The sequence below is a fragment of the Macaca nemestrina genome, chromosome 18 (genome assembly GCF_043159975.1).
Source record: "Macaca nemestrina isolate mMacNem1 chromosome 18, mMacNem.hap1, whole genome shotgun sequence".
NCBI classification, from domain to species: Eukaryota; Metazoa; Chordata; class Mammalia; order Primates; family Cercopithecidae; genus Macaca; species Macaca nemestrina.
The window spans coordinates 72,223,599-72,250,915 of NC_092142.1; the positions used below are offsets into that span (position 1 = coordinate 72,223,599).

A 27,317-nucleotide genomic window follows, 5' to 3' on the forward strand; every position below is an offset into this window, starting at 1 on the left:
CCCTTGGATCTTTTATTCCCTTTGATTAATTTTTTAAACAATTACATATTTCAGATACACACAAAAGCACAGAGAATAATATAATCAACACCTGTTATATTTAACACATCTCAACCTTTTGCCATACACATTTCTTTCTAGAGGTTTTATTTATTTATTTATTTATTTTTGGATAACCAAACTGATTACAGACCTGAAGCCACTTTGTTACCCTTTTCTGATCTAATTCCCCTATCTTGCTCCTCAGAGGAGCTTTACTGGGTGCATTTTAATGCTATTGCTACATATTTACTTATCCATAAACAATATATAGTATTGAGCAGTTTTAAAGTTCACATAAATGGTATCATACTGTACATACAATTCTCCAACTTGCTTTTTTCATTCAATGTTGTTTTAAATATTTAAACAAGTAGATACACATTGCTCTGATTCATTTCAATGAATGTGCCACATTCCAGTATGTGAAAATTGAAGATGTAACTTCTTTGCTATTACAAACAGTGCTGCATTGAGCAGCTTTGTATAGTGTCTTCTTGGGCAGCTGTGTGAGATTTTCCTTTAGGATAAATACCTACAAGTGCAATTGCTGGGGTATAGGGCAAAATTATCCCGAGCTTTACGGGATACTAGATTGGCTTGTCAAGTTGTTGTGGCAATTTATACTTTCATCAGAAGTATACAAAAATTCTTTTTCCACATTCTTGTCAATATATTGCTAAAAGGATATCATAAAACATCCATAATTAAGAATATTCCAATTAAAGTAACAATGAGTTTTCACTTATCAGATTGTTACATTTCACTCAAAGAAAGTTTAAAAGTTGACAAGAGTGCATACCTTTTTTTGGAAGGATGTACACAAAAATATTGACAGTTCTTACCTCTAAAAATCAGACCTGGAGTTAGGTGAAGGCGAGAAATATATTTTTTAGTTTTGTTGTATTTGCTTTTATAGTACTTGAAATTTCAACTCTCTATATGTTTTTTAAATAAAAATTTTAAAGTCAAATGCCTAGATGCTTACTTCTTCTTTCTTTGGGGAAAGTTTTTTCTGCATCCAAATTTATTGAGCCTAAAGAACATTTAAAATGTATAAAGAGTTGTTGATTTCCTGAATGACTGGTTCATACAATAGTGAATGCAGCAGAAATGTTTGCTAAAAAATAAGATGCAAATAATGATGCTTTAAAACTTTAGCAACATAAGTCAACAAAACATTCATGGTATTACAATATTTATTTTTTCTATATGATGTCAGAGTAATGTACCTGCTGTGACATTGCAGAGATCAAATCAAATATAGTTTGTAGGTTTGTGTCTTCTCGAAAGCTCACTTATGTACTTAGAATCAAGGTAATTGGTGCATCCTGAATAAAGTCAGGGGCTTAAATTGCTATACTGAATAAAGATATTCCTAATATTTAAAAATATTTAATTTTAAATACAATTTTTGTCTATTTTTGTTTTCTTTTTATGTAGCCACTATCCAGACATGTCAGGGGTGTGTGTGTGTGTGTGTGTGTGTGTGTGTGTGTGTGTCTTTTGTTTTGTTTTAATTGCTGTTTAGGGATGTGGTTTCTTTTAAATAGTCAGTTTTCTATTTTTGAAGTTACTGAATTTTCCCTTCTGATCTGTGTTCTCAAATGGACTTAAATTCTCTCATGTTGAGCAGCTCTTCTTAAGTATACTTGGTACAAGCATTTTAAGAATGACAAATCAAGCTCATGCATGAGCTAACGATGAGGCATAGAGTAAAATTCTATAACTCGATTGTCCTCCTGGTCAGGCTGTAGGATTGAAAGCTATTTACAAAGAAGAAAAAGTTTTGGAGTGCCCACAACAACAATGCATATTTTACATATTTATTGCAATGACCAGGCAAGATAGCTTGATTTTTCTCTAACTGCACCAAGCATAGTATTTGTTTTCTGATTGTATCTCATCTCTGGACTGATGGGGGTACAGTGGAAAGAATGAAATCTTGATGCTTATACTATTTTGCCTAACTTCATCTTGAAAAAAAGATAGCCTAGGCGTGTCATTTTAGAATAAATCTTGAAGTGTGTTTGTACTTTGTTAATTCCTAGGTGAAAAAGTGTTTGTATCTCTCTATGGAGGTGCCATAGACATGAATATAAGGCTGGATAAGAATTCCTTGACCATCGAGAAAACCTACATATCTCTGGCCAATCAGCGAACTGTAACCATTCACAACCGCAGTAATATCATTGCCCATTTCCTGTGGAAGGTATTTGCTACCCAGCAAGAAGAGGACAGAGAAAAGTATAGGTCTGTAACAAAAATCACCTATATGCAGTAATTTGAAGGGGGGGGGGCGAATGTAAAACTAAGTTATTATGAAAAATCAGTGAATTTTGTGCTAATTTTTAGCCAACTCAACCAATGTCACATTTTTCTAACTTGGTTCTGGTGTAAGATCCTCTTTTGAAGCTGCTCATCTGAACAACCTGAGCTGAGCTATGTGGAACAGAATGTCCATCCTGAGTTAATGTAACCTGGTTATAGTTTAGAAGTAATGGAATGCCTAGATTTTGAAGACCAAACCTATCATTCTTCACTATTCTTTCAAAACAAGTCTCCCTGTCTCTATTAAATACTTTTCAAAACCCTAACCAAGTTGATCAGCTTTTTCTTTTTCTTTTTTTTTTTTTTTTGAGACGGAGTCTCGCACTGTCGCCCAGGCTGGTGTGCAGTAGTGCGATCTTAGCTCACTACAACCTCCGCCTCCTAGGTTCAAGCAATTCTCCTGCCTTAGCCTCCTGAGTAGCTAGGATTACAGGCTCCCACCACCAGGCCCGGCTAATTTTTTGTATTTTTAGTAGGGACATGGGGTTTCAATATGTTGGCCAGGCTGGTCTCAAGGTCCTTGACCTCATGATCGCCTGCCTTGGTCTCCCAAAGTGTTGGGATTACAAGTGTGAGCCACCGCGCCCAGTCAGGTTGATCAGCTTTCATAAAGAGTTCCTAAAAATAATCTATTTTGGATTGGCATCAATGCGGAATTTTTTTCAGTGAAAAGATACTTCTAGAAAATATGAAGATTGAGGAAAAAGAAGGGCTTGGATATAATGGCTTTTATATTCTTGGTTTTAGTAGCATTGCTCAGTCCCTGCAAACTATATAATTTAATAATGATTTCTTATTGGTATCTTTAATATTATTATGGTTTTTAAAATGGCACTTCAGGCAGTGGAGAAAATTAATAAAATGTAAAACCAAACTGTTGTAGCTAATCTCATCACTGTTAAATTTTGAAGATTTCTTTTTACTGAATCCATGCTTGCCTCTTTTAAGCTCCATTTTCATTTTTATCTCCTTCCAGCCTCCCTGAATTAACACTTTTGCTGCTTTCATTGGAATTTATTTCAGCCTTTTTTATTTGCCTTTCCATTTTCATTAAAGATTAGCCCTGGGAAGCTTCAAAGCTTTGTTTAAAACCAAGTTCATATGTGATAAAAATAAAAGTCTTAGGTCCGTGGAAACCAGGAAGAACCCCCACAGTGTGCAGTCCCTAATTGAATCAGAAGCCGTGACAATGACAGGACACAGTGGACCAGAAGCTTTGTCATTCAGACAATGAGCTTTAATCACTGAATCACTACTGTGCCATTTTTTAAAAAATGAGGAAAGAAAAACCACTTATGCCTAAAATCTTCCTCTGGCCTTATGGCATAGAAATATCTGTGGTTTTAAAAGGCACAAGGAAAAGGATCTGCTACTGCTTCCTTTGTCCTACCTGGTTCCCTGGCTCACATGTGCTCACCAGCGATCAAAATGGCCCAACATGCTTGAAGGGAAAGTGGGAAAGGAGATCAAGTAAAGAAAGTCAAACAGCAAAGTAGTGTTTCAGTATCATTCTTGTCCTATGGGCATAAGCCTTTGTGGAGAGTGAGTACACATTGTAAGAAGGAAAGCCAGCTTTAATTTCAGCCATGTCTGTGTGTTTGGCTATATGGATGGTATGTGATTGATGCCATGCCAATACCAAAAAGTATGTAAGGTTAATTTCAGCACTTAAACTCTAGAAAAATTAAAACCAATGGTTATCAGAGATGCTTAACTATAGGGAATATAATTCAGCCCCAGTGGATGGACATTGATTTTCATTTTTTTCCCACTTCACCTGACACATCCCTCTCTCTTTAATATTGTCTTTTATTCTTCCCTTTCTCTTGCATCATTTTCTTTTACTATCTCCCTTGCTCTTTCTATTATTTCTCCTGGCAACTTCTTTGTAACAAGGGGAAAAATATAGGATAGCAATTTTATAACCATGATTGGAAGCCTTTATCATCTAGAATCATGACCGTCTTTTAACCAATAGACTTGAAAAGCAGCTTCACATAAATAAGAATATCACCACTTTCACTCTGGGTGACATACAGGCCCAGAACTCCTGTTTCTCCAAACTGTGTTGCTTTATCTCTGTAAAGAGTCTACGATGTGCTGCCCCTTCTCTTCCTCCCACCTCTCTCCTGAGTGCCAGGAGCTCGGCCAAGAGGGAAAAAGGATACCAGTCATGCTGATCTCTTGTCGCACCAGGGTGGCACTTCTTGCTCTTCTCTCTATTGTTCCTCGATACAGCCCCAAGCATAATAATAAGAAAGCAAACAACTTTCCTATTATAAGCCGTGAATTCTTGTCCTTGAGGTAACTGTGATAAAATGCCCAACCTCTTGGAAAGGAAGGCAAGTACAGACAAGTTTGCCCTTTACTAAACATTAAACTCCTGCCTTCTGGACAGGGCAGTGGTGCTCTTGCTGTGAGTGTAGGCCCCTCCTCCTCCATGTCACAAATTCTCAGATTGTGTCCCAGGCCACACATCAGGGGTCAATAAAGCAGAGTGTTCTTTGGTAACTTGCTTATGGGCAGAGGTCCACCCATCCCTGAAAAGCTGCAGCGAGATCTTTAGTGAATGGGGTGAATCCTCTCTTGAGCACCCCAGCAAGGCCTACAGAGCTGAATCAGACGTTACCCTCTTGATATCTGACTCTCTTGCTCATGATGGGGTGCACCTTCTTCCTTTGTTCCCCCTCCTTCAGCAACCTCTATGGTTAAAAGGTTTAACTTCTGTGTAAACTTTCAGGTCAGATTCAAGAGCCTGCCCACTGTTTTCCTGGCATTTTAACATGGCTTAAAGCGTGTCCTGTGGCATTCATCTCCAGGGGCTGAACGTTGCTCAAAGGTGGCTTCAACAATGCTGATAGCTCTAACAGATACACTCAAGTCCCATTCTAGCCATCAAGGTTTCTTGCCCTCTTGTGGCAAACACTTGGATATCTCTTCTTCCAGTGGAGGAATTTCAGCCCCAGGAATCCCTATGTTTCCAGCAGTTTACTGTTTGGCCTTCCTCCACACCCACCTCAAAGTATCGCTAAAAACTTTAGGACACGTGTCCAGGTTTGGGGATAGAAGGTTGTTTCCATGCTACACTCTTGGGCAATGATGTTCCTCCCCCTAGAAAGAAGTTCTGTGCTTTAAAAATGTTTTCTTTTCTTTTTTTTTTTTTTTAACTGGAGAATCAGATGTATAGGGACCTCTAAAAGATCACCTTTTTGTTCTTTCTCTTGATGTTTTCCTGGGACTTGCAGAGAAATTAATCTCTTCAGAAATGGAGGCTGCATTCATCCCTCCTTGCTTCCTCAACCTTGTCCTGAGGGATTTTAAAACATTCTGCAAGATTCTTTCATACTCATTCTTTTTTTTTTTTAATTTATTTATTATTATTGTACTTTAAGTTGTAGGGTACATGTGCATAACGTGCAGGTTTGTTACATATGTATACTTGTGCCATGTTGGTGTGCTGCACCCATCAACTCATCATTTACATCAGGTATAACTCCCAATGCAATCCCTCCCCCCTCCCCCCTCCCCATGATAGGCCCCTGTGTGTGATGTTCCCCTTCCTGAGTCCAAGTGATCTCATTGTTCAGTTCCCACCTATGAGTGAGAACATGCGGTGTTTGGTTTTCTGTTCTTGTGATAGTTTGCTAAGAATGATGGTTTCCAGCTGCATCCATGTCCCTACAAAGGACGCAAACTCATCCTTTTTTATGGCTGCATAGTATTCCATGGTGTATATGTGCCACATTTTCTTAATCCAATCTGTCACTGATGGACATTTGGGTTGATTCCAAGTCTTTGCTATTGTGAATAGTGCTGCAATAAACATATGTGTGCATGTGTCTTTATAGCAGCATAATTTATAATCCTTTGGGTATATACCCAGTAATGGGATGGCTGGGTCATATGGTACATCTAGTTCTAGATCCTTGAGGAATCGCCATACTGTTTTCCATAATGGTTGAACTAGTTTACAATCCCACCAACAGTGTAAAAGTGTTCCTATTTCTCCACAGCCTCTCCAGCACCTGTTGTTTCCTGACTTTTTAATGATCGCCATTCTAACTGGTGTGAGATGGTATCTCATTGTGGTTTTGATTTGCATTTCTCTGATGGCCAGTGATGATGAGCATTTTTTCATGTGTCTGTTGGCTGTATGAATGTCTTCTTTTGAGAAATGTCTGTTCATATCCTTTGCCCACTTTTTGATGGGGTTGTTTGTTTTTTTCTTGTAAATTGGTTTGAGTTCTTTGTAGGTTCTGGATATTAGCCCTTTGTCAGATGAGTAGATTGCAAAAATTTTCTCCCATTCTGTAGGTTGCCTGTTCACTCTGATGGTAGTTTCTTTTGCTGTGCAGAAGCTCTTTAATTTAATGAGATCCCATTTGTCAATTTTGGCTTTTGCTGCCGTTGCTTTTTGTGTTTTAGACATGAAGTCTTTGCCCATGCCTATGTCCTGAATGGTACTACCTAGGTTTTCCTCTAGGATTTTTATGGTATTAGGTCTAACATTTAAGTCTCTAATCCATCTTGAATTAATTTTCGTATAAGGAGTAAGGAAAGGATCCAGTTTCAGCTTTCTACTTATGGCTAGCCAATTTTCCCAGCACCATTTATTAAATAGGGAATCCTTTCCCCATTTCTTGTTTCTCTCAGGTTTGTCAAAGATCAGATGGCTGTAGATGTGTGGTATTATTTCTGAGGACTCTGTTCTGTTCCGTTGGTCTATATCTCTGTTTTGGTACCAGTACCATGCTGTTTTGGTTACTGTAGCCTTGTAGTATAGTTTGAAGTCAGGTAGCGTGATGCCTCCAGCTTTGTTCTTTTGACTTAGGATTGTCTTGGAGATGCAGGCTCTTTTTTGGGTCCATATGAACTTTAAAGCAGTTTTTTCCAATTCTGTGAAGAAACTCATTGGTAGCTTGATGGGGATGGCATTGAATCTATAAATTACCTTGGGCAGTATGGCCATTTTCACGATATTGATTCTTCCTATCCATGAGCATGGTATGTTCTTCCATTTGTTTGTGTCCTCTTTTATTTCATTGAGCAGTGGTTTGTACTTCTCCTTGAAGAGGTCCTTTACATCCCTTGTAAGTTGGATTCCTAGGTATTTTATTCTCTTTGAAGCAATTGTGAATGGAAGTTCATTCCTGATTTGGCTCTCTGTTTGTCTGTTACTGGTGTATAAGAATGCTTGTGATTTTTGCACATTAATTTTGTATCCTGAGACTTTGCTGAAGTTGCTTATCAGCTTAAGGAGATTTTGGGCTGAGACAATGGGGTTTTCTAAATACACAATCATGTCATCTGCAAACAGGGACAGTTTGACTTCTTCTTTTCCTAACTGAATACCCTTGATTTCTTTCTCTTGCCTAATTGCCCTAGCCAGAACTTCCAACACTATGTTGAATAGGAGTGGTGAGAGAGGGCATCCCTGTCTTGTGCCAGTTTTCAAAGGGAATTTTTCCAGTTTTTGCCCATTCAGTATGATATTGGCTGTGGGTTTGTCATAAATAGCTCTTATTATTTTGAGGTACGTTCCATCAATACCGAATTTATTGAGCGTTTTTAGCATGAAGGGCTGTTGAATTTTGTCAAAAGCCTTTTCTGCATCTATTGAGATAATCATGTGGTTCTTGTCTTTGGTTCTGTTTATATGCTGGATTATGTTTATTGATTTGCGAATGTTGAACCAGCCTTGCATCCCAGGGATGAAGCCCACTTGATCATGGTGGATAAGCTTTTTGATGTGTTGCTGAATCTGATTTGCCAGTATTTTATTGAGGATTTTTGCATCGATGTTCATCAGGGATATTGGTCTAAAATTCTCTTTTTTTGTTGTGTCTCTGCCAGGCTTTGGTATCAGGATGATGTTGGCCTCATCAAATGAGTTAGGGAGGATTCCCTCTTTTTCTATTGATTGGAATAGTTTCAGAAGGAATGGTACCAACTCCTCCTTGTACCTCTGGTAGAATTCAGCTGTGAATCCATCTGGTCCTGGACTTTTTTTGGTTGGTAGGCTATTAATTATTGCCTCAATTTCAGAGCCTGCTATTGGTCTATTCAGGGATTCAACTTCTTCCTGGTTTAGTCTTGGAAGAGTGTAAGTGTCCAGGAAATTATCCATTTCTTCTAGATTTTCCAGTTTATTTGCGTAGAGGTGTTTATAGTATTCTCTGATGGTAGTTTGTATTTCTGTGGGGTCGGTGGTGATATCCCCTTTATCATTTTTAATTGCGTCGATTTGATTCTTCTCTCTTTTCTTCTTTATTAGTCTTGCTAGTGGTCTGTCAATTTTGTTGATCTTTTCAAAAAACCAACTCCTGGATTCATTGATTTTTTGGAGAGTTTTTTGTGTCTCTATCTCCTTCAGTTCTGCTCTGATCTTAGTTATTTCTAGCCTTCTGCTAGCTTTCGAATGTGTTTGCTCTTGCTTCTCTAGTTCTTTTAATTGTGATGTTAGAGTGTCAATTTTAGATCTTTCCTGCTTTCTCTTGTGGGCATTTAGTGCTATAAATTTCCCTCTACACACTGCTTTAAATGTGTCCCAGAGATTCTGGTATGTTGTATCTTTGTTCTCATTGGTTTCAAAGAATATCTTTATTTCTGCCTTCATTTCGTAATGTACCCAGTAGTCATTCAGGAGCAGGTTGTTCAGTTTCCATGTAGTTGAGCGGTTTTGATTGAGTTTCTTAGTCCTGAGTTCTAGTTTGATTGCACTGTGGTCTGAGAGACAGTTTGTTATAATTTCTGTTCTTGTACATTTGCTGAGGAGTGCTTTACTTCCAATTACGTGGTCGATTTTGGAGTAAGTACGATGTGGTGCTGAGAAGAATGTATATTCTGTTGATTTGGGGTGGAGAGTTCTATAGATGTCTATTAGGTCTGCTTGCTGCAGAGATGAGTTCAATTCCTGGATATCCTTGTTAACTTTCTGTCTCGTTGATCTGTCTAATGTTGACAGTGGAGTGTTGAAGTCTCCCATTATTATTGTATGGGAGTCTAAGTCTCTTTGTAAGTCTCTAAGGACTTGCTTTATGAATCTGGGTGCTCCTGTATTGGGTGCATATATATTTAGGATAGTTGGCTCTTCCTGTTGAATTGATCCCTTTACCATTATGTAATGGCCTTCTTTGTCTCTTTTGATCTTTGATGGTTTAAAGTCTGTTTTATCAGAGACTAGTATTGCAACCCCCGCTTTTTTTTGTTCTCCATTTGCTTGGTAAATCTTCCTCCATCCCTTTATTTTGAGCCTATGTATGTCTCTGCGTGTGAGATGGGTCTCCTGAATACAGCAGACTGATGGGTCTTGACTCTTGATCCAGTTTGCCAGTCTGTGTCTTTTAATTGGAGCATTTAGTCCATTTACATTTAAGGTTAAGATTGTTATGTGTGAACTTGATCCTGCCATTATGATATTAACTGGTTATTTTGCTCGTTAGTTGATGCAGTTTCTTCCTAGCCTCGATGGTCTTTACATGTTGGCATGTTTTTGCAATGGCTGGTACCGGTTGTTCCTTTCCATGTTTAGTGCTTCCTTCAGGGTCTCTTGTAAGGCAGGCCTAGTGGTGACAAAATCTCTAAGCATTTGCTTATCTGTAAAGGATTTTATTTCTCCTTCACTTATGAAACTTAGTTTGGCTGGATATGAAATTCTGGGTTTAAAATTCTTTTCTTTAAGAATGTTGAATATTGGCCCCCACTCTCTTCTGGCTTGGAGAGTTTCTGCCGAGAGATCTGCTGTTAGTCTGATGGGCTTCCCTTTGTGGGTAACCCGACCTTTCTCTCTGGCTGCCCTTAAGATTTTTTCCTTCATTTCAACTTTGGTGAATCTGGCAATTATGTGTCTTGGAGTTGCTCTTCTCGAGGAGTATCTTTGTGGCGTTCTCTGTATTTCCTGGATTTGAATGTTGGCCTGCCCTACTAGGTTGGGGAAGTTCTCCTGGATGATATCCTGAAGAGTGTTTTCCAACTTGGTTCCATTTTCCCCCTCACTTTCAGGCACCCCAATCAGACGTAGATTTGGTCTTTTTACATAATCCCATACTTCTTGCAGGCTTTGTTCATTTCTTTTTCTTCTTTGTTCTTTTGGTTTCTCTTCTCACTTCATTTCATTCATTTGATCCTCAATCGCAGATACTCTTTCTTCCAGTTGATCGAGTCGGTTACTGAAGCTTGTGCATTTGTCACGTATTTCTCGTGTCATGGTTTTCATCTCTTTCATTTCATTTATGACCTTCTCTGCATTAATTACTCTAGCCATCAATTCTTCCACTTTTTTTTCAAGATTTTTAGTTTCTTTGCGCTGGGTACGTAATTCCTCCTTTAGCTCTGAGAAATTTGATGGACTGAAGCCTTCTTCTCTCATCTCGTCAAAGTCATTCTCCGTCCAGCTTTGATCCGTTGCTGGCGATGAGCTGCGCTCCTTTGCCGGGGGAGATGCGCTCTTATTTTTTGAATTTCCAGCTTTTCTGCCCTGCTTTTTCCCCATCTTTGTGGTTTTATCTGCCTCTGGTCTTTGATGATGGTGATGTACTGATGGGGTTTTGGTGTAGGTGTCCTTCCTGTTTGATAGTTTTCCTTCTAACAGTCAGGACCCTCAGCTGTAGGTCTGTTGGAGATTGCTTGAGGTCCACTCCGGACCCTGTTTGCCTGGGTATCAGCAGCAGAGGCAGCAGAAGATGGAATATTTCTGAACAGCGAGTGTACCTGTCTGATTCTTGCTTTGGAAGCTTCCTCTCAGGGGTGTACTCCACCCTGTGAGGTGTGGGGTGTCAGACTGCCCCTAGTGGGGGATGTCTCCCAGTTAGGCTACTCAGGGGTCAGGGACCCACTTGAGCAGGGAGTCTGTCCCTTCTCAGATCTCAACCTCCGTGTTGGGAGATCCACTGCTCTCTTCAAAGCTGTCAGACAGAGTCGTTTGCGTCTGCAGAGGTTTCGGCTGTGTTTGTTATTGCCCTGTCCCCAGAGGTGGAGTCTACAGAGACAGGCAGGTTTCCTTGAGCTGCTGTGAGCTCCACCCAATTCGAGCTTCCCAGCAGCTTTGTTTACCTACTTAAGCCTCAGCAATGGCGGGCGCCCCTCCCCCACCCTCGCTGCTGCCTTGCCGGTAGATCACAGACTGCTGTGCTAGCAATGAGGGAGGCTCCGTGGGTGTGGGACCCTCCCGGCCAGGTGTGGGATATGATCTCCTGGTGTGCCTGTTTGCTTAAAGCGCAGTATTGGGGTGGGAGTTACCCGATTTTCCAGGTGTTGTGTGTCTCAGTTCCCCTGGCTAGGAAAAGGGATTCCCTTCCCCCTTGCTTCCCAGGTGAGGCAATGCCTCGCCCTGCTTCAGCTCTCTCTGGTCGGGCTGCAGCAGCTGACCAGCACCGATCGTCCGGCACTCCCCAGTGAGATGAACCCAGTACCTCAGTTGAAAATGCAGAAATCACCAGTCTTCTGTGTCGCTCGCGCTGGGAGTTGGAGACTGGAGCTGTTCCTATTCGGCCATCTTGCTCCGCCCCTCAGACTCATTCTTATCACGTTCGCTGTATTTGGAGACCTGGCATGGGCTTTAAGGATTTTTGCTCCCCATTTCCCCAGCAAGGTCACAGCCATTTTCTCAATAGCAGCTGGCTCTAATTCTAGATTTGCTCTGTACAAGAGCTCCTACAATTCTGAATGCAGCCCCCCAGGGTGGTCAGCATGGGTTTATTCTATAATATGCAGATGTAGGAAATGACATGTTTCCTTAGATAAATCAGTTTTAATTGGGCTTTGAGCCTACCACCTGAATCATAATAAACTGAATCTTAGTTATGGTTAGAGGCCCCTTTCCTTCCCTATGGTTTATACAAAAATCTGAAGATTTACATGGTACTGCCAAACAGGGAGAGGATCTCTAGTTCTTCATTTGTAACATCCATCACAGAGTTGCTAACTGTTCAGAGTCACATGGTTCGTTTTCCGTTTGAAGGTGGATGGCTCCATTTGTTCCAGGCCAAGTGTGGACATGGGAGTATTTCTTCCAGCTCTCAAGGCCATGGCTCTTAGTTTTTAATCCTCTCAGCCTTCAGTTAGCATCTCTTTTGGATGGTGAAGGGAGCAGGTTACAGGCCTTGAGTACCTGAAGATGAGGGACTATTACTTATTCAACCCTGCTTCACCAGAGACACACGTCTTCTCCATTGACTATTAAAGGTGCTGGTAGCTACTAGACCATTTGTAAAATGGGTTAAGTCCATGGTTTTATTGAAGAGAGGGCTGGCCTGCTGTTATGCTATCTGATGAAAGGTCTCCTCATCTATAAAAGAGAACAAGCTCTGAGTGCAAGAAACCATGACGATCAGCGGGACAAGATGGCAGAACACTAGGACTGAGATCTATGGAAGCCCTTGTTGGAGCCAGGCTCCCTGAAGGTGTGGCTATACACCTCCTCCTCGACTCTCAGTCCTGGCTCCAATTCTCCATCAGAGGGCAAAGAGGAAGAACCCAGGACCCACTTTCTTCCCTTTGCCTTCTACTGGCTCTTACCAATTTGGAGTTTCAACAGCATGGGAGAAGAGCAGCATTTTGGAATTTGTTTTGTTCTCTTTGCTTTCTGCTGCAGGGATTGCATTTCTCATACTCCTCAGTTCATGGAGCATTATCATCCTCATCCTTGGTCCACACAGAGAATTTTATTTATTCTCTTACATCCCCACACCCTACTCCTGTTAATTCCCCCAAAGATACCATTCTAATATGTTAATGTATCTATCTTTTTATGTGAATCTGTTCTTTCAAAATGTATATTGTCTCGGGGGAGAGACAGAGAGAAGTCATATTTTGTATTCCATTTTCTCCTTTTTCTCACAAGGCTGTGTGCTTAAGATCCATTCATGTTGCTATGTGTACATCTAATCCATTGCCTCCACCTTCTGCAGACCAGACCACATTGTGCCACCCCCACGTTTCACCTGTGCATTCTTCCAGAGGTGGCATCCACAGGCTCATGCCGATGCAGGCATGTTAGGCAAACAGGTGAAAATCTTAGTGCCTCAGCCTGAGAATTAATTAACATTTAATTTCTTAAATGACTTGTCTTCTGGTTTAAAAAGAAATACATTGTGCACTAATACAATTTAGAAAATATTAAGACAAGCACAAAGATGAGGGCAAAAATCCATTCTAATCCTTCCAACTAGGGAAACCACAGTCAATATTTTGGTATGTCTAAATCTGTTTTTTTCCCCTAATAAGTATATATTTTTCTTTTGCTTTTTTATTACAAAAGTGGGATTATTGTATATGTTACATTTTGCCAATTTGTTTTTCACCTTAAAATATTTCAGACATTTGAAAATGATGTTAAGTATTCTATTTAATACCACTTTACTAGCTGCTTGTTGTTCCCTGATATTCCCTGGATTCCTGGGGGGCGGTGTGCATATTGGTTAGCACCAGGGGATTCAAGCCTCCAAAGACCTGAAGTTCAGGCTATCTTTCGGCTACATGATCTGGAACGAGTTACATAACCTTTCTAAGCCTCAGTTTCATCATCTATATAGTGGGAATGATGATCCTAATGCTAATCACCCTTCTGGTAGTTATGAGTATTAAATTATATGATGCATGTGAAAAGTTTGACAAGTGCCCAATAAATGTAATGTTTATGATTCTCATTTTTGTTCGACCAGTGCTTCATTATCTTACATCAAATTTACCCACTTGATCTGGTAGCATTCTAGCACTTTAATGGACATCTTTGTAGATGTGTCTTTGTTTATATCCATGATTGTTTTTAAGGATCTGTTCCTGCAAGTGGAATTTTTTGGTTTCTAATATAATCTGTAAGTTTTCCAGATCAGTATCAGATAACAAAATATCAAATGAAAAAGAAATGGACTCCTTTTTTTCTGCAAACTGAGCTGTCTTTAATTTGCACTGCTGTGCCCAGCAGTGTGGAAGGAATACTGCCAGTCACCTTGGACACTGCCTCCTACCTGGCAATAAAAATCAAGCACAAGATGCTTTCTTCCTTGGAACCAGAACACACTGAGCCCATTTCTTTGACTTCTTTTTGCAGTGTGACCAAAGCACCCTGAACACATACGTTATTTAAAAAGAGTTATTTGACAATACTGACAAGAGTTGGAACTGGGACAGGAATTCAGTGATCCTGGACTCCCACTCAGCACTTACTTTGCAAAATAATTTCTCTCTCACCCCTGGTAATACCAGTACATTGATGGGAATGTGGTCGTATGTCCTGGGAGGAGATAAAATTCAATTGCAAAGTTCAGGAGAAATGTGAACACAGCTCTGGTGGGGGCAGTGAGTAGAGGATTGGGGAAAGCTGCTGTTCTCACTTATCACGATGGATATTAAGAGCAGGAAAGAGAGAGAAAAGGAGGTGCCTTAAGGCATAGCTTGAGCATTTTGTAAGCTTGACAGCTTGGTGATTGCCTATGGTGGACAGAGGGAGAAAACCGGTGTCCAGCTTTGTCCCAGGAACTGCACTGGAGCCTGGATTACATTTAACCCTCAACACATCTTTCTGATGGAGCAGCTTCTATGGTCTCTAGAAGGACAAGGCACTGAGGCTTAGAGGAATCGGGGAACTCCCAAAGTCACAGAGCTAGTAAACAGATCATAGAATCGGTATGCAAACCTAGTCCCTGCTGGCCCCAGGTTCTATTCTCCAGGTAACTAACAGCTAAGAAAGAATTAAAGCTAAGCAAATTTAAAAGGAACAAAATTGTCCTTGCCATGTGAGGGGCAGAATAGATGTTAAAGATTTAAAAAGCAGCCTGGAAAACACAATTACCTGAAAGAAAATATTTGTCCAGATATACATAAGGGCTCAGGAGTAAAGCAATGAGTATTGAATAGGAAAGGAATCCAGGGAGGATCTCTTAAAGAAGGTGGCTGAAGATGAGCAAATGGAGGCTCTGAGAGGTCTGAGGACCGAGTGCAAGGGCAGCAGGTTACAGACTCAGGGCAAGGAGGGACCACCCCAGGGTGAGGGGTGAGGACAGTTCCAGGAGGAGGGACTGGAGGGAAGCCAGAGTTCTTCATGGGAGTACCGACATGAATCTCACATTGCCTGTTTTCTTTAGGGCCTGTGATGACCTGATCAAAGAGGAGAAGGATGAGACTGATGAGTTTTTTGAAGAGTGCATTACTGATCCTTTACTCCGAGAACGTCTTTCTGTTCTCTCCCAAACCTTTGCGAATCAGAGGAGGCTGGTGCAGGGAGACAGCGTGCTCTTCTTCAATAATATTTTCACTGTGGAGCCCCTGGTGAGCATATAAATAAAAGCTGACCATACAGGAAACATAAGTAGGAGCACAGGGCTTGCTTTGAAAAGAGCGCTCACTTGGGGATTGAGACAGTGAGTTGCAAGAGAGTGAAGAGTCCACCTGAAGAACTTCACCATCACTGTGAGACATTATATAGACGGTAATGGTAAGAATGTCATGGGACACGTATATAGGTCACGTTTTCCATGCACCAGTTGCTGTGTTAACCACTTCCTAGGGATTATGCAGTTCATCTCATTTGAATATGTATTAGCTTACAAGTGTACGATATAAGATCCCATTAGAATCCCATTCAACAGATGAGGAAATTAAGACAGAAATGTTGTGACTTGCTCAAGGCCTAACAGCTGGGGTCAGTGGTTAGAAATTCATCCCTGATTGGCCTGACTGTATAGCAGGACTTCTCAACCCTGGAACTGTTGACATTTGGGGCTGGATCATTCTTTGTCCTACACATTGTAGGATGTTTCATGTAAAGCATCCTTACTTTTACCCACTAGATGCTAGTGTGACAGCCAAAACCGTTTCTGTACACTGCCAAATATGCTCTGTTGGGCAAAATCACCTGGGTTGAGACCTGCTTTGTCCTTCATTCATTCATTGAATACTCATTGACTGCATGGTCCATATCAGGCACTGTTGTGTGTATCAGACATTGATGGACAAAACAGACATGATCCTTGACCTCATAGTCTGTCTAGTGAGAGCTGTGCCAGAATTAAAATGGGGTCTGTCTGATTCCACAGACTAAACTCTTAAGCACTCTTTCTCCCTACTGCCCCCAAATCAAAGAAGCTAGCAGCTTTGCTATTTACCGTATGCTGGTGCTGTGCTACAGGCTTCCTGTGCATTAGCCCACTCCCGCCAGACAGAGAGTGATGTGAGGATCAAAACAGTGATAGGAGGTGAGGAAGCCCGCAGCTGGTTAGAGCTGCCGAGTTGTTGCCATTTAAATCAGATGGAGAAGAGACATGGACATGAGGACACTTTAGAATACAAGTATACTTGTGAGAAATGCTACTGACGTATGCAGGCTCATTTTCCTTCTGTCTGCACTTCCAAATTGTTGTTAAAGCATATAACATGGAAAATGAGTTCCATGGCTAAGTAAGTTTGAGAAACACGAGGCTGAATATTGTTTGAAAGGTTTCTTGGTTATAAAACTTTGGAAAGCCTTTAGTATGCTAATGTGTGTTGTTAATCTCCAAGAGGGAGCTTTTCCCTTGGAGACACCCTCTGGGACACTGTTTTTTGGGGCCAGCTATGTGAGTCACTGGAGAAGACAGTAAGGTATTCTAGTTCAGAGGCTGAGGTGATTTTCATAGGCAAAGAAGTTGGAGAATGCTTCTTGAGAGAAGAACCTGGGCCTGAGTCTCCCAGGACAGGCCTTTTGGAGAATGAAATTGTGAACCATGGCATGGTTCACCCAAGGCTCCATAAGTAGACTAGTTTCTTGAAGTCAAGGGTTCACATAGGGAAAGAAGGTTGGAGATGTGTGTCAAGGCTGAGACTTCTGTCATGTCAGAGGACTATCCAGGGCTCAGGTGAGCAAAGGGATCTCCAAATATAATGGGTTAGATCAAGATGAGGACCAAAAGTGAAAATAGGTCAAGCCCTGAGATATGGAAAAGGTCAAGAAGGAATTATTGATTGGTGCATGCAAGCAGGTGGCTGAGCTGGGCTGAGGCAGGGAAGAGCCATCAGTTGTAATCTTAAACATACTGGTAAGGTCCATGTTGTCCAAGACTGTTCCCAGCTATGCTGGACATCCAGGCTGATGACCGCTTCTCCTGGGCAGCCCTGGAACCACAACATGGTGGTCAGGAGGAGGCCAGGGATAAGCCATAGGTAAGTCCTGCCCATTTCTATTTCAGAAGTAGGAACACTGGAATTACCTCCAATGAGCTTCTCCTCATGCTTCCTTCCATAACCCATGGTTCAATGAAGGAGATGTATGTGTGTGAAAATATGGCATCTAATATGATAGTTTTTGAATTCCAAGTGGGAACTGAATTGAGCATTCTTATCACGAGGCATCTTTTCATCCTTAGGAAGAAAAACGTTATAGTAATACACAGAAATGGTACCAAAATAATGAGACTAATTTTATTTGTATTGTGGGGGATGGGGGATACCAGAAATAAGCAGAAATATTCACTTCCAATATAAATGGTCTTTATGGAATCTATCATGATTTTGTTTTCTTCCTGTATTATTTAGTCTTTCTTCTCATAATAATATTCATTAGCTGGTTGACAATTTTTGCAAAGTGAAAATGAAGGCATGAAACTTTCCTAGTTTTTCCAAAGTTATTCTGGTCAAAACAGCAGAACTCAGTATCAGTTATAGTGAATTCTTTATTGATGTTAAATCTCCTTACTTAAAAACTATAGTTCCCGGTGGCTCAAGCCTGTAATCCCAGCACTTTGGGAGGCCGAGACGGGCGGATCACGAGGTCAGGAGATCGAGACCATCCTGGCTAACACGGTGAAACCCCATCTCTACTAAAAAATACAAAAAACTAGCCGGGCGAGGTGGCGGGCGCCTGTAGTCCCAGCTACTCGGGAGACTGAGGCAGGAGAATGGCGTGAACCCGGGAGGCGGAGCTTGCAGTGAGCTGAGATCCGGCCACTGCACTCCAGCCTGGGCGACAGAGCGAGACTCCGTCTCAAAAAAAAAAAAAAAAAAAACCTATAGTTCCTGAAAGTTTTATATAGATACAGTTCTTGTTTGTGAATGTACTATAAGGAGCTTGTACATTACTTCTACAGGTATTTAATGGGAAAATTCTACCATTTCACAGACTTCTTGGCACAAATGTGAGCCAAGAGTGCTTTTTACTGTTGAAATTTTGGTTTTCTGATTCAGGTAAATAAATGCTACAGTAGTCTCAGATGAGGGAGTTGGGAAAGGATTTTTAGAAGAGATGAGATCTGAACTGAATATTGGAAGAAGGGTAAGAGTTAATTAAGTGGAAAAGGAGACAGAGAACGTTTCCAATTGGGAAAATTACAAAAACAAAGAAACGTATCCGAGGTAATTTCATTCTTCCTGCTTCTGAACTAGAAATGGGCAGGACCCACCGGTGGCCTACCCCCAGCCTCCTCCTGACTGCCATGTTGTGGTCCCAGGGCAGCCCATCCTCAGGAGGAGCAGTCATCAGCCTCGATCCCCAGTGCAGCTAGAAGAGTCTCGGCCCAGTATGTCTAAGATTACCACGACTGACTTCTGTATCCTGCCTCAGCCCAGCTCAGCCACCTGGCGGCATGCACCAGTGATTCCTTCCTGACCTTTCCATGTCTCTGGGCTTGACCTATTTACATTTTTGGTCCTCATCTTCATCTAACCCATTGTATGTGGAGATCCCTTTGCTCACTTGAGCCCTGGATAGCCCTCTGACATGACGGAAGTTTCAGCCTCGACACACATCTCCAGCCTTCTTTCCCTGCCTGAACCCTTGACTTCAAGCAATGTTGGAGAATGTTTCCAATTGGGAAAATTACCAAAACAAACCATCAGGGAAGGAGCTACCTGACCAACCCACTGTGCTTTAGACAGCAGGCTGCCATCTCCCACCATGCTCTGTGGGGTGGTCATGTGCATTCCTTGCAAAGAGGGAGTTCTGTGGTCAAATAAGCTTAAAGAAATACTTGTTCAAGAGAAGGTGACTCTCCAAGCAATGGGGTGCAAGCAGCATTTCCCTATGACCACAGACCCCCTCCACAGAGCATCCACTGGGGTCCATGTTCTGTGGAACATGGACACGACAGAGGGTGAGATGGATGGTGCAGGTCAGATAGTGGAAATGCCCAGTGCAGGAAGGGTCAGGGAGACTGACCATCTCTGCAGGCAAAGTCGAGTGATGCATGAGGGTGCTGCTGACCTGGAACAGCCCAGGGGTGGTCAGAAAGGAAGGAAATGGCAGAAATCCGAGATGTTCAGAAGAAAGACACAAAAGTGGTTTTTGATCAACTGGCTGTTGATGGTGAGGTGAGACATTGTGAGAAATTTCATTTGTGTTTCTCCAAAGCTGTACTGAAGATATTGGGAGAATTATGATGTCTGATAGAAATGAGCAAGTCAGGAGTCCTGAGTTTACCTGCTAGCTTTGCCAATAGCAATATAAGCTTAACAAGCCATTTGATCTCCCTTGGCTTCAGTTGCCTTGTACACAAACAGGGTATTGCAGTTAAGTCAAATTGATCCTTTTTGATCTACAAGTTCTGACTTTCCAATTTAGGATCAGACTCTGAGCTTCTTGAGATCAGGGAGGTCCTTATCCTCATTTGTGGCCAGTGCTAATAAACGAATGAATGAATGAACAAATGTAAATCAACAAATGATGATGAGTTTGGCTCTGAACATGTTGAATTTGAGATGACTATAGATATCCAAAAAGTTTGGCAAATGCAGGACTAAAATTTGTGAAAGGGGATTCAGGACTGGAAGCAAGATTTGTGAGTGTGCTGTGGAGATCTTCATTGAAGCCATGAAAAGCAGATGAAAACTCTAAGAGCAGAGCAAAAAGGAAATTGCAGAGGGCTGAAGAGGGCCTCCAGGCACTCACATTTAGAGTCTCTGCAGAGAGAGGAGAGGCTGTGACTTCACAGAGAAGGCATCAGTAGGCGCGCTGGCCAGCTAAGAGCCTGTCATGGCTTGTATCTTTGTCTACACCTTCTGTGCATGGTTCAGCACCACTTGCTTCTGAAGGTCTCTTCTGAATCTTGCTCACTATCAGGTCAGTTGTGCCAAGTGACTACTACTTAATTTCTGACAGTGGAGCTATGCACCAGTGATTGGTTGTTTCTTAGGGTGTGATTCTTTTTAATTAGCTTGTTGATATGAGTTGGGTTCACAGTAGAAGCAGAGGAGATTGGAACCAAGCAGTGTTTCCTGCTAATCTAATAATCAATCTCTAATTGATACTCTGCTCAAAAAATAAAAAGAAAAGAAAAGGGTGATGAAGAGGCTTAGAGACCGCCTTGCTTCCTGACGGACTCTTCAGCTTCTGACCACTGAGGAAAGACATTGTGTTCAAATGAGATAAACTTAAAAAAAAAAAAAACTAAAACTATTACCTCAAGGTCTGGAAAGAAATAAGAAACATAGGCTTACTTTCTCAGACCTATATCTGTCTATCTCACTTCTTCAAATGCATCAGGGAAAACAAAAGGTTAGTTTAGACCTGGTGGTGTTCCCTGCATATCAAGTATTTTATGGAAGCATTGTTCCTGTTTCAGAGGCTCTTTCAATTTAAAGCAAGGAGATTCAAGATCAAGAGATTAGACCCTGTTCCTAAATTGCCAAGAGGTGATGATTGAATTTAAATAAAATCTTGTGAATAGTATCATGTGAGAAGCAGTTTGACTCAATGTTATAAGAATGACAGACTCAAACCTCTAGAACTACAAGTCCTTCCTCTGTCTTACCACCTGCCAACCATGTGGCCACAGGTTGTGTCCCTTCCTTCACCTTCTCATCATGCTCATCATTTAACAAGGCTGTAGGGTCCGTTGCTCAAGCCTTGAGGAGTTAGTCTTTGGCATCCTGGGCACTGATGTCACTGCACAGTACCAGGCCTGCTTGCTTCCCTCTCTTCCTTGTGACCTGAACAGATGGAGGCTGGTAGCTGCTCCAGGGCTCAGAGGTGGGAGTTTGTCTTTTGAGAGACCCCAGAGGTGTTCATTGGTGGAGAAAGGGAGAGTAATGACCCAGAGTATATTAATCTGTTCTCACGCTGGCAATAAAGACACATCTGAGACTGGGTAATTTATAAAGGAAAGAGGTTTAATGGACTCACAGTTCCACGTGGCTGGGGAGGCCTCATAAGCATGGCAGAAGGCGAAAGGCATGTCTTACATGGTGGCAGACAAGAAAGAATGAGAACCAAGTGAATGGGGTTTCCTCTTATGAAACCATCAGATCCCATGAGACTTATTCACTACCATGAGAACAGTATGGGGGAAACCACCCCCGTGATTCAATGATCTCCCCCCAGGTCCTCCCACAACATGTGGGAATTATGGGAGCACAATTCAAGTTGAGATTTGGGTGGGGACACAGCCAACCCATATCACAGAGTGACCACAGGCAGAAGAAAGTCCAGTACAGAGGGCTGGGAGGAATTTTTAAAAATCTTTACTTGATAGTTTATTTATATTGTTGAAGCATCCAAAGAATTGTTTTTCTAGTCATTAAAGCATGGGGTGTGTTATCATTGTTTATGTCAAGTTTTTCATTAGCCTGAATTTTTCCATTTATTCCTTACCTAGGGAAGGTAATGGGTTCTGTAGAATACTGATCATCCTCAAGCCACCTGCTTCCATATGGGTTTTTTCCCCTTTGGAAAAGAACTGCAAAGCTGAAGTTCTATTATGCATGTTTTGTGCCTTCCAGAAAATCAAGTGGAATTGGCTACTTTCAGAAATATAATATCCTATTTGTATTGGATGGACTCTGGCTTTACAGAATTTTGACAGTCTCATTCTGTTATTTTTTCTGCTTGGGTCTCTTGGGTACCCTGAGAGAGAGAGATTCAAAGACAAAAAACAGTCCTGAGAATTGAGAGGCCAAGAGTATCATAGGGCAAAAAGAGAGAATTAAGCTTTTGCTTTCCATGGGCATCAAGGAGTCCTCTGAGGAATGGCAGCACAAATGTGCTGGCCTTGTATCTGAACCCTGATGCTGCTGGCTCAGGTCATGCTTTGAAGATGCAGCAATTTTCTGAATACTGAACCCTTGATATTTTCTCAAAAAGAAAGGTCTGAGAATTTAAAGGTATTTACCTAAAGTGCTCCTAGCTGATTGGTGGACGTTAGCGAGCAAGGGAACATTTCTGCTTCTGTTAGCAAATGTCTCCTGGATCAAAGAAAACTTCATCCAGTATCCCTAGGGAAGTTTAAGCCTAATTTAACTAAGCCTTAAAAAGAGAAAGAAACTTGATCATTTCTTTATTACCATGTAAGTAATAGTAAACCATGCTTTGTTGTCATCTAAGCCTGAAGAAAACCTGCTGTTCCAGCAATTCATACTTGAGAGCACAGCTCAAATTTAGTTTACTTTATTTTTCCCAAGCGGGCATAGCATGTGAGCTCAGCAGAACCAGGTTGGGTGGAAGCCCAGATGGCTAGCAAAGAAGAAAGACCCAGCTTTTCACTACACACTCCTTCCACTTCTCCTACCGTTACAGCCTTGAGTCACATTGCAAACATGTGGAAGCTGACTCTTTGGAAATGGAAACCAGAAAGGAGAAAGAAGGACAGGAATGTGCTGAGAGCAAACTGTCCTTGACAAGTCACAGCTTCTCCATCAGTGTGGTTTTCCCACTCCTCAGCCTTTGTTTATCAGGATCATCCTTTCAGATCCTTGCGCTCAGCGACACTTTTTCCAATTGTTTGGTACATTCGCTGTTGTATTGGAGTACCAGTATAGGTGGCAGGAGGCCTGGGAAGCCTTCGAAACAGCATGGTTCCTCAGGGCTCATTAATTAAGTTAACAACCTTCCCTGCTAGACAAGACACAGTTCTGTTCTCTCCAGAGAAAGGCATGAACATCACACACAACTATCTCCGCTCTATAGAACCTCAGTGCACTTTTCACTGTATTTGGGTTGGAGGTGAGATCAAGATAGAATACTCCTTTTGTGAAGCTTCCTCTGACAGAAGGTGAAATCTTAGAGCCCTCTCTGAGAAACTTTTATGGTCATATTTTGAGAATCATAACTTAACTTGATTCATAGTTTCTTGTCCCAGGAAAATAATGAAGCAGAAAAATCTCTTTGCGTGTCATGTGTCAATTCGAACTTTTCTCTCAATGATAACTAGGATAGTTTGGCTTCAGTTTTTTAGCTTTCGTTTATTTTTCTGTTTCTCTTTGAGACAACTGCTGTTTGCCCTGGGTGAATTTATAGAGAGCCATGATTTCTCTTACTGATCTGGAAGGATCTAGACAAGCAATTGAGGGTAATGAAACAGATTATAGCTTCTGTAATCTGTGGTTCTTTTTTCTTATTCTTTGATAGAAATGTGGCTTTTGGAGCATGTTTTCATTTCCCGAGAGAAATTTTTTATGTTGATGTTTTTTCTAATATTTAAAGGAAAACTATTAGACAGCTGAAAATATTTGTTTATGTGGTCAAGAACATTTCCATTTGGGTGAAACATGGTAGAATTCATCACCTATTATAGTTACTCTTGACATCATTATTCCCCTCCGCTGCTGTGAACTGACTGGACCCTGGCCTTCACCACAGGATAGCTTGATACAGATCCACCATGCATTTCTCAAGAGCTGCAATGTACTAATGTTGACTTTGTCATCCAAAGGAACCTCCCATGTGTCACCTTCCAGAAGTGACTGGAAGGATACAAGCATGCAGGGTGCCGGGCTATGTTTATCAGACAGGAACACCAGGTCTTACGAAGCCTGCTTGAATTGTAGTATTTTTCAGTTTCTTCTGGCCTTTTTTTATGATATTGTGAAAAAGGTGAGGCCTGACTCTTTTTATAATTGCAGTGGGTTTAGGGAAGTTAGGGAAAAAAATATTACAGTATCTTAGCTCTGCCACTTACTATTGGTCTGGCTTTGGGTAACATACTTCTTTTTGCCTTGATTTTCTTATCTTTAAAGTGATAATACTACTTCACAAGGTGGTAATCATTGAGCTAGTTAATGTGGATAAACACTTAACACAGTGGGGGGAACATGAGCTCTCAGTGGGTGGTTACGAATATTATGATTTGTAGTTAAATACATGTGTCTCTTGTCAGATTAGAGAGTATGATTGGAAAGCATAGCATTTGAGTGGGCAAACACGTGGATCATTCTTCTAAGTGTAAGTTGGGAACTAGAACATAACTATTTTATTTGATAGATGTAAAGGTTGAGTCATATTGTAAACTACTTTTTAGATAAGCCAGGTAAATTAAATATGTATATAAGTTTCTGTTCTGCACTTTGGTTTTTTTGGCAAGATTTATAAGAAATAATCTTTCAAAGAAGGAAGAAAGGAGGAAGGAAGGGAGAAATGAAGGAAAGGAGGTAGAGGTATAATAGAGGGGAAGGAAGGCAATTTTTCAAAAAGATTTTTAAGGATTTTCAAGGGAGTTTTTTAAAGAGCCGCTTTAAGTATTGCTGATACAATTTTTAAAAGGTGAGCACTTTTAAATGACACCTTTCTCGTGATCATATTTATCATCTATCACAAATCAGTGGCTGTTTGTTCATAGACAGCTTTCAGAAAAGTCTCAGAACTGTGGCCATCAATTCACTTGGTTGTTTATTCTTGTTCCAGAAGGAAGCATGAAGTTCCATGTCCACAGATATTTAATAATTTGGGTAGAAATCACAATATGGGAATTAGCTTTAGGCTTGAAAATTTAAAGTTGATTTTTTTCTAGCAGGTCACTTTATTAATAACTAAAATGCAATTACTTTACTCATTACGGATCTGAAGGAACATTAAGACCAAGAAGGAAGATAATTACAATAGAACTGAAGGCCATTTTGATAATTCTTTTGAACAAACAAGGTCATAGTCACTTACAGATTCAATCCTATGTACCCAACCTCTCATTTGGAGCAGGAAAGCAGGCATTCATGGGAGAGGGGTCACATGTAGAAGACTTGCAGAATGGGGGACGCAGAGCTGTGTGATGGGGCAGGTTTTGTAGAACTGGGAAGAAGGGATATTGATGTCAGAGCCAGGAAGGAAATTTCTGGATGTTTTGATTTTCAGAAACGTTAGAACTGAGTAATAAAGAAAGAAATATTTTTTTTCAGAAACATAAATGACATGGAATTTAATTTCAGAAGTGTTAAAGAAGTCATATGAAATCTTTCAAATATATGAAACTGGAAGTGGGGTCTGAAGTTGAGGCTTATTACCTATTTCTGAGGTTTGCTCTCCTAGTTGATAGAAAATGCTATATTGAGTTTTTGCTGTAAGGAAATAGAAGTTCTTTCTCTTTTACTTAAATCCCAACTGAAAAGTAGAAATATCTTGCATGTTCCTAACTCCTTCAAATGAAATAACATTGAAGCATCCCTCTGTGAGAGGAAACTGAATAAGCATGCTGTTTTCAGATACACATAACCCTCTTGATACACGGTACCTGCTTCAAGCCCAGGCGAGGAGTTTATAATACATCGGGTTTGTCCTTCCTTTATCTATCAGGCTCAGTGAAGGCTGCAAGTTACAAGTGGATGTCGCAGGCAGAATAAGACAGCTGCAGCCCACAATAAGTAAGCACTGAGCCCACAGCTCCATTTGCTCAGTCTGAACCCTGTGGATTCGGATTTCTTTGCGCTGGTCTTCCCACCAAGCAGAAGGGCTTCTCCATCTCCCAGGAGCGTCCATATCAGATGATCTCTCACTGATGGCTTCTGAATGTCAACGCTCCCTCCCCTGGGGAGATTCCAGTCACTTCTCTGAAGTGTGTCTATCACCACTCACTCACATCCCACCAGTTCTGCTAATCATACCTCTTTAATGATGGCAGTCCAAGAGTGTTTCTGAGAGAAACTGAAGTGTGTTACCTTCTTCTGCACATGGACTCTGGATACTTTTGAAAGCATTCCCAGTCCGCTTCAAACCATAAGACCCTTGACTTGCCCATTTGTACTGAGCTTATATGATTTCCAGTGGGGGCCGCTTCCTATGATTCTGGTGAGACTTCCCTACCCTGGGTTCCCTCAGGATCTAAGATAGCCCCTGGCTCTTTGGTCAATCCATTTGTGTAGGAGCAGGTTAGCTGTGTCCATTCTGTTTACCGAAACAGAGCAGAGTATAAACCCACCAAAGGAATGTGTTTGTGTCACGGGTGAGTGAGGAGCCCAGGATTTCAGTAGTCCTGAGATGAGATACCTACTGATACGCCAGTTATTGGCTGAGCTGCCTCATCTCCTGGCCCCCTTAGTCAAATCTAGCCATGAGTGTTTCCAACACTCCATATCACTAAAACCCCCACCACCAATCAAAAGGGGCCAGGTATTTATCATTTATCAGAAGAAAACAGATACTTATTTCAAGATTTAGAAGGGCGCCACAGTGAAATGCCTAAATAAATGAAAGTGCTCAGGACTTCTGTGTTCCCCATATGATCTCATAGGTGTCTTTTGGCTCTACAGTTGTGTGACTTTTGAGGTTCTGGATGAGAAAATGGTAGAAGTAGGTTGCAGAGATGAATAGGTGTCTGCTACTGACTACACAACGTGCAAACTGAGTAGACATGGCAGATTCAACAAATATTTATTGAGCACCTGCTAAGAGCCATGAAGAATGAAGTCTCCTTGAGGGTCGTTGCTGTTCGGCCCCTACCCAAACCAGGGATGGCTTACTCTGGTCTGGGCTGGGCTAGAATGGCAACCACCCTCAAGGAGACTTCATTCTCACAGGTTGATCTGGGGATGTGAGGTCTAAAGGAAACTAGGATGTATAAGACATTTTAAAAAGTATATTCAGTGACTGTTCACTGTCTACCCAATGTGTTCCCAGTACCAGGGCTTCAGAGAAACAGAAAGATGTGGGCCGTGACTGCAGGGAACTCATACCTTAGCCCTTAGCGGGATGATAAACATGTATACAAACATTTTACAGCATATGTGGTAAGTGCTGTGTCTATATAAATACAGCCCAGAGGGGTCACAGAGGATGAAGTACT

The 27,317-nt window shown here is 41.3% G+C and overlaps 1 protein-coding gene across 14 annotated transcripts in view; it reads left to right on the forward strand.

Annotated features, from left to right (window-relative positions):
- The window catches only part of LOC105491299 (HYDIN axonemal central pair apparatus protein), a 468,775-nt gene that overhangs the window by 132,898 nt on the left and 308,560 nt on the right, over positions 1–27,317 (forward strand). For 13 of the 14 annotated variants that reach the window (XM_024795897.2, XM_071084900.1, XM_011757559.2 and 10 more), the window contains 2 exons: positions 2,091–2,292; positions 15,453–15,636. In XM_024795897.2, the coding sequence (XP_024651665.2) occupies positions 2,091–2,292; positions 15,453–15,636 (386 nt within the window). Of the gene's footprint in view, positions 1–2,090; positions 2,293–15,452; positions 15,637–25,874; positions 25,900–27,317 lie in introns of those variants that run through there. The other variant, XM_011757558.3, reaches the window with a different exon arrangement.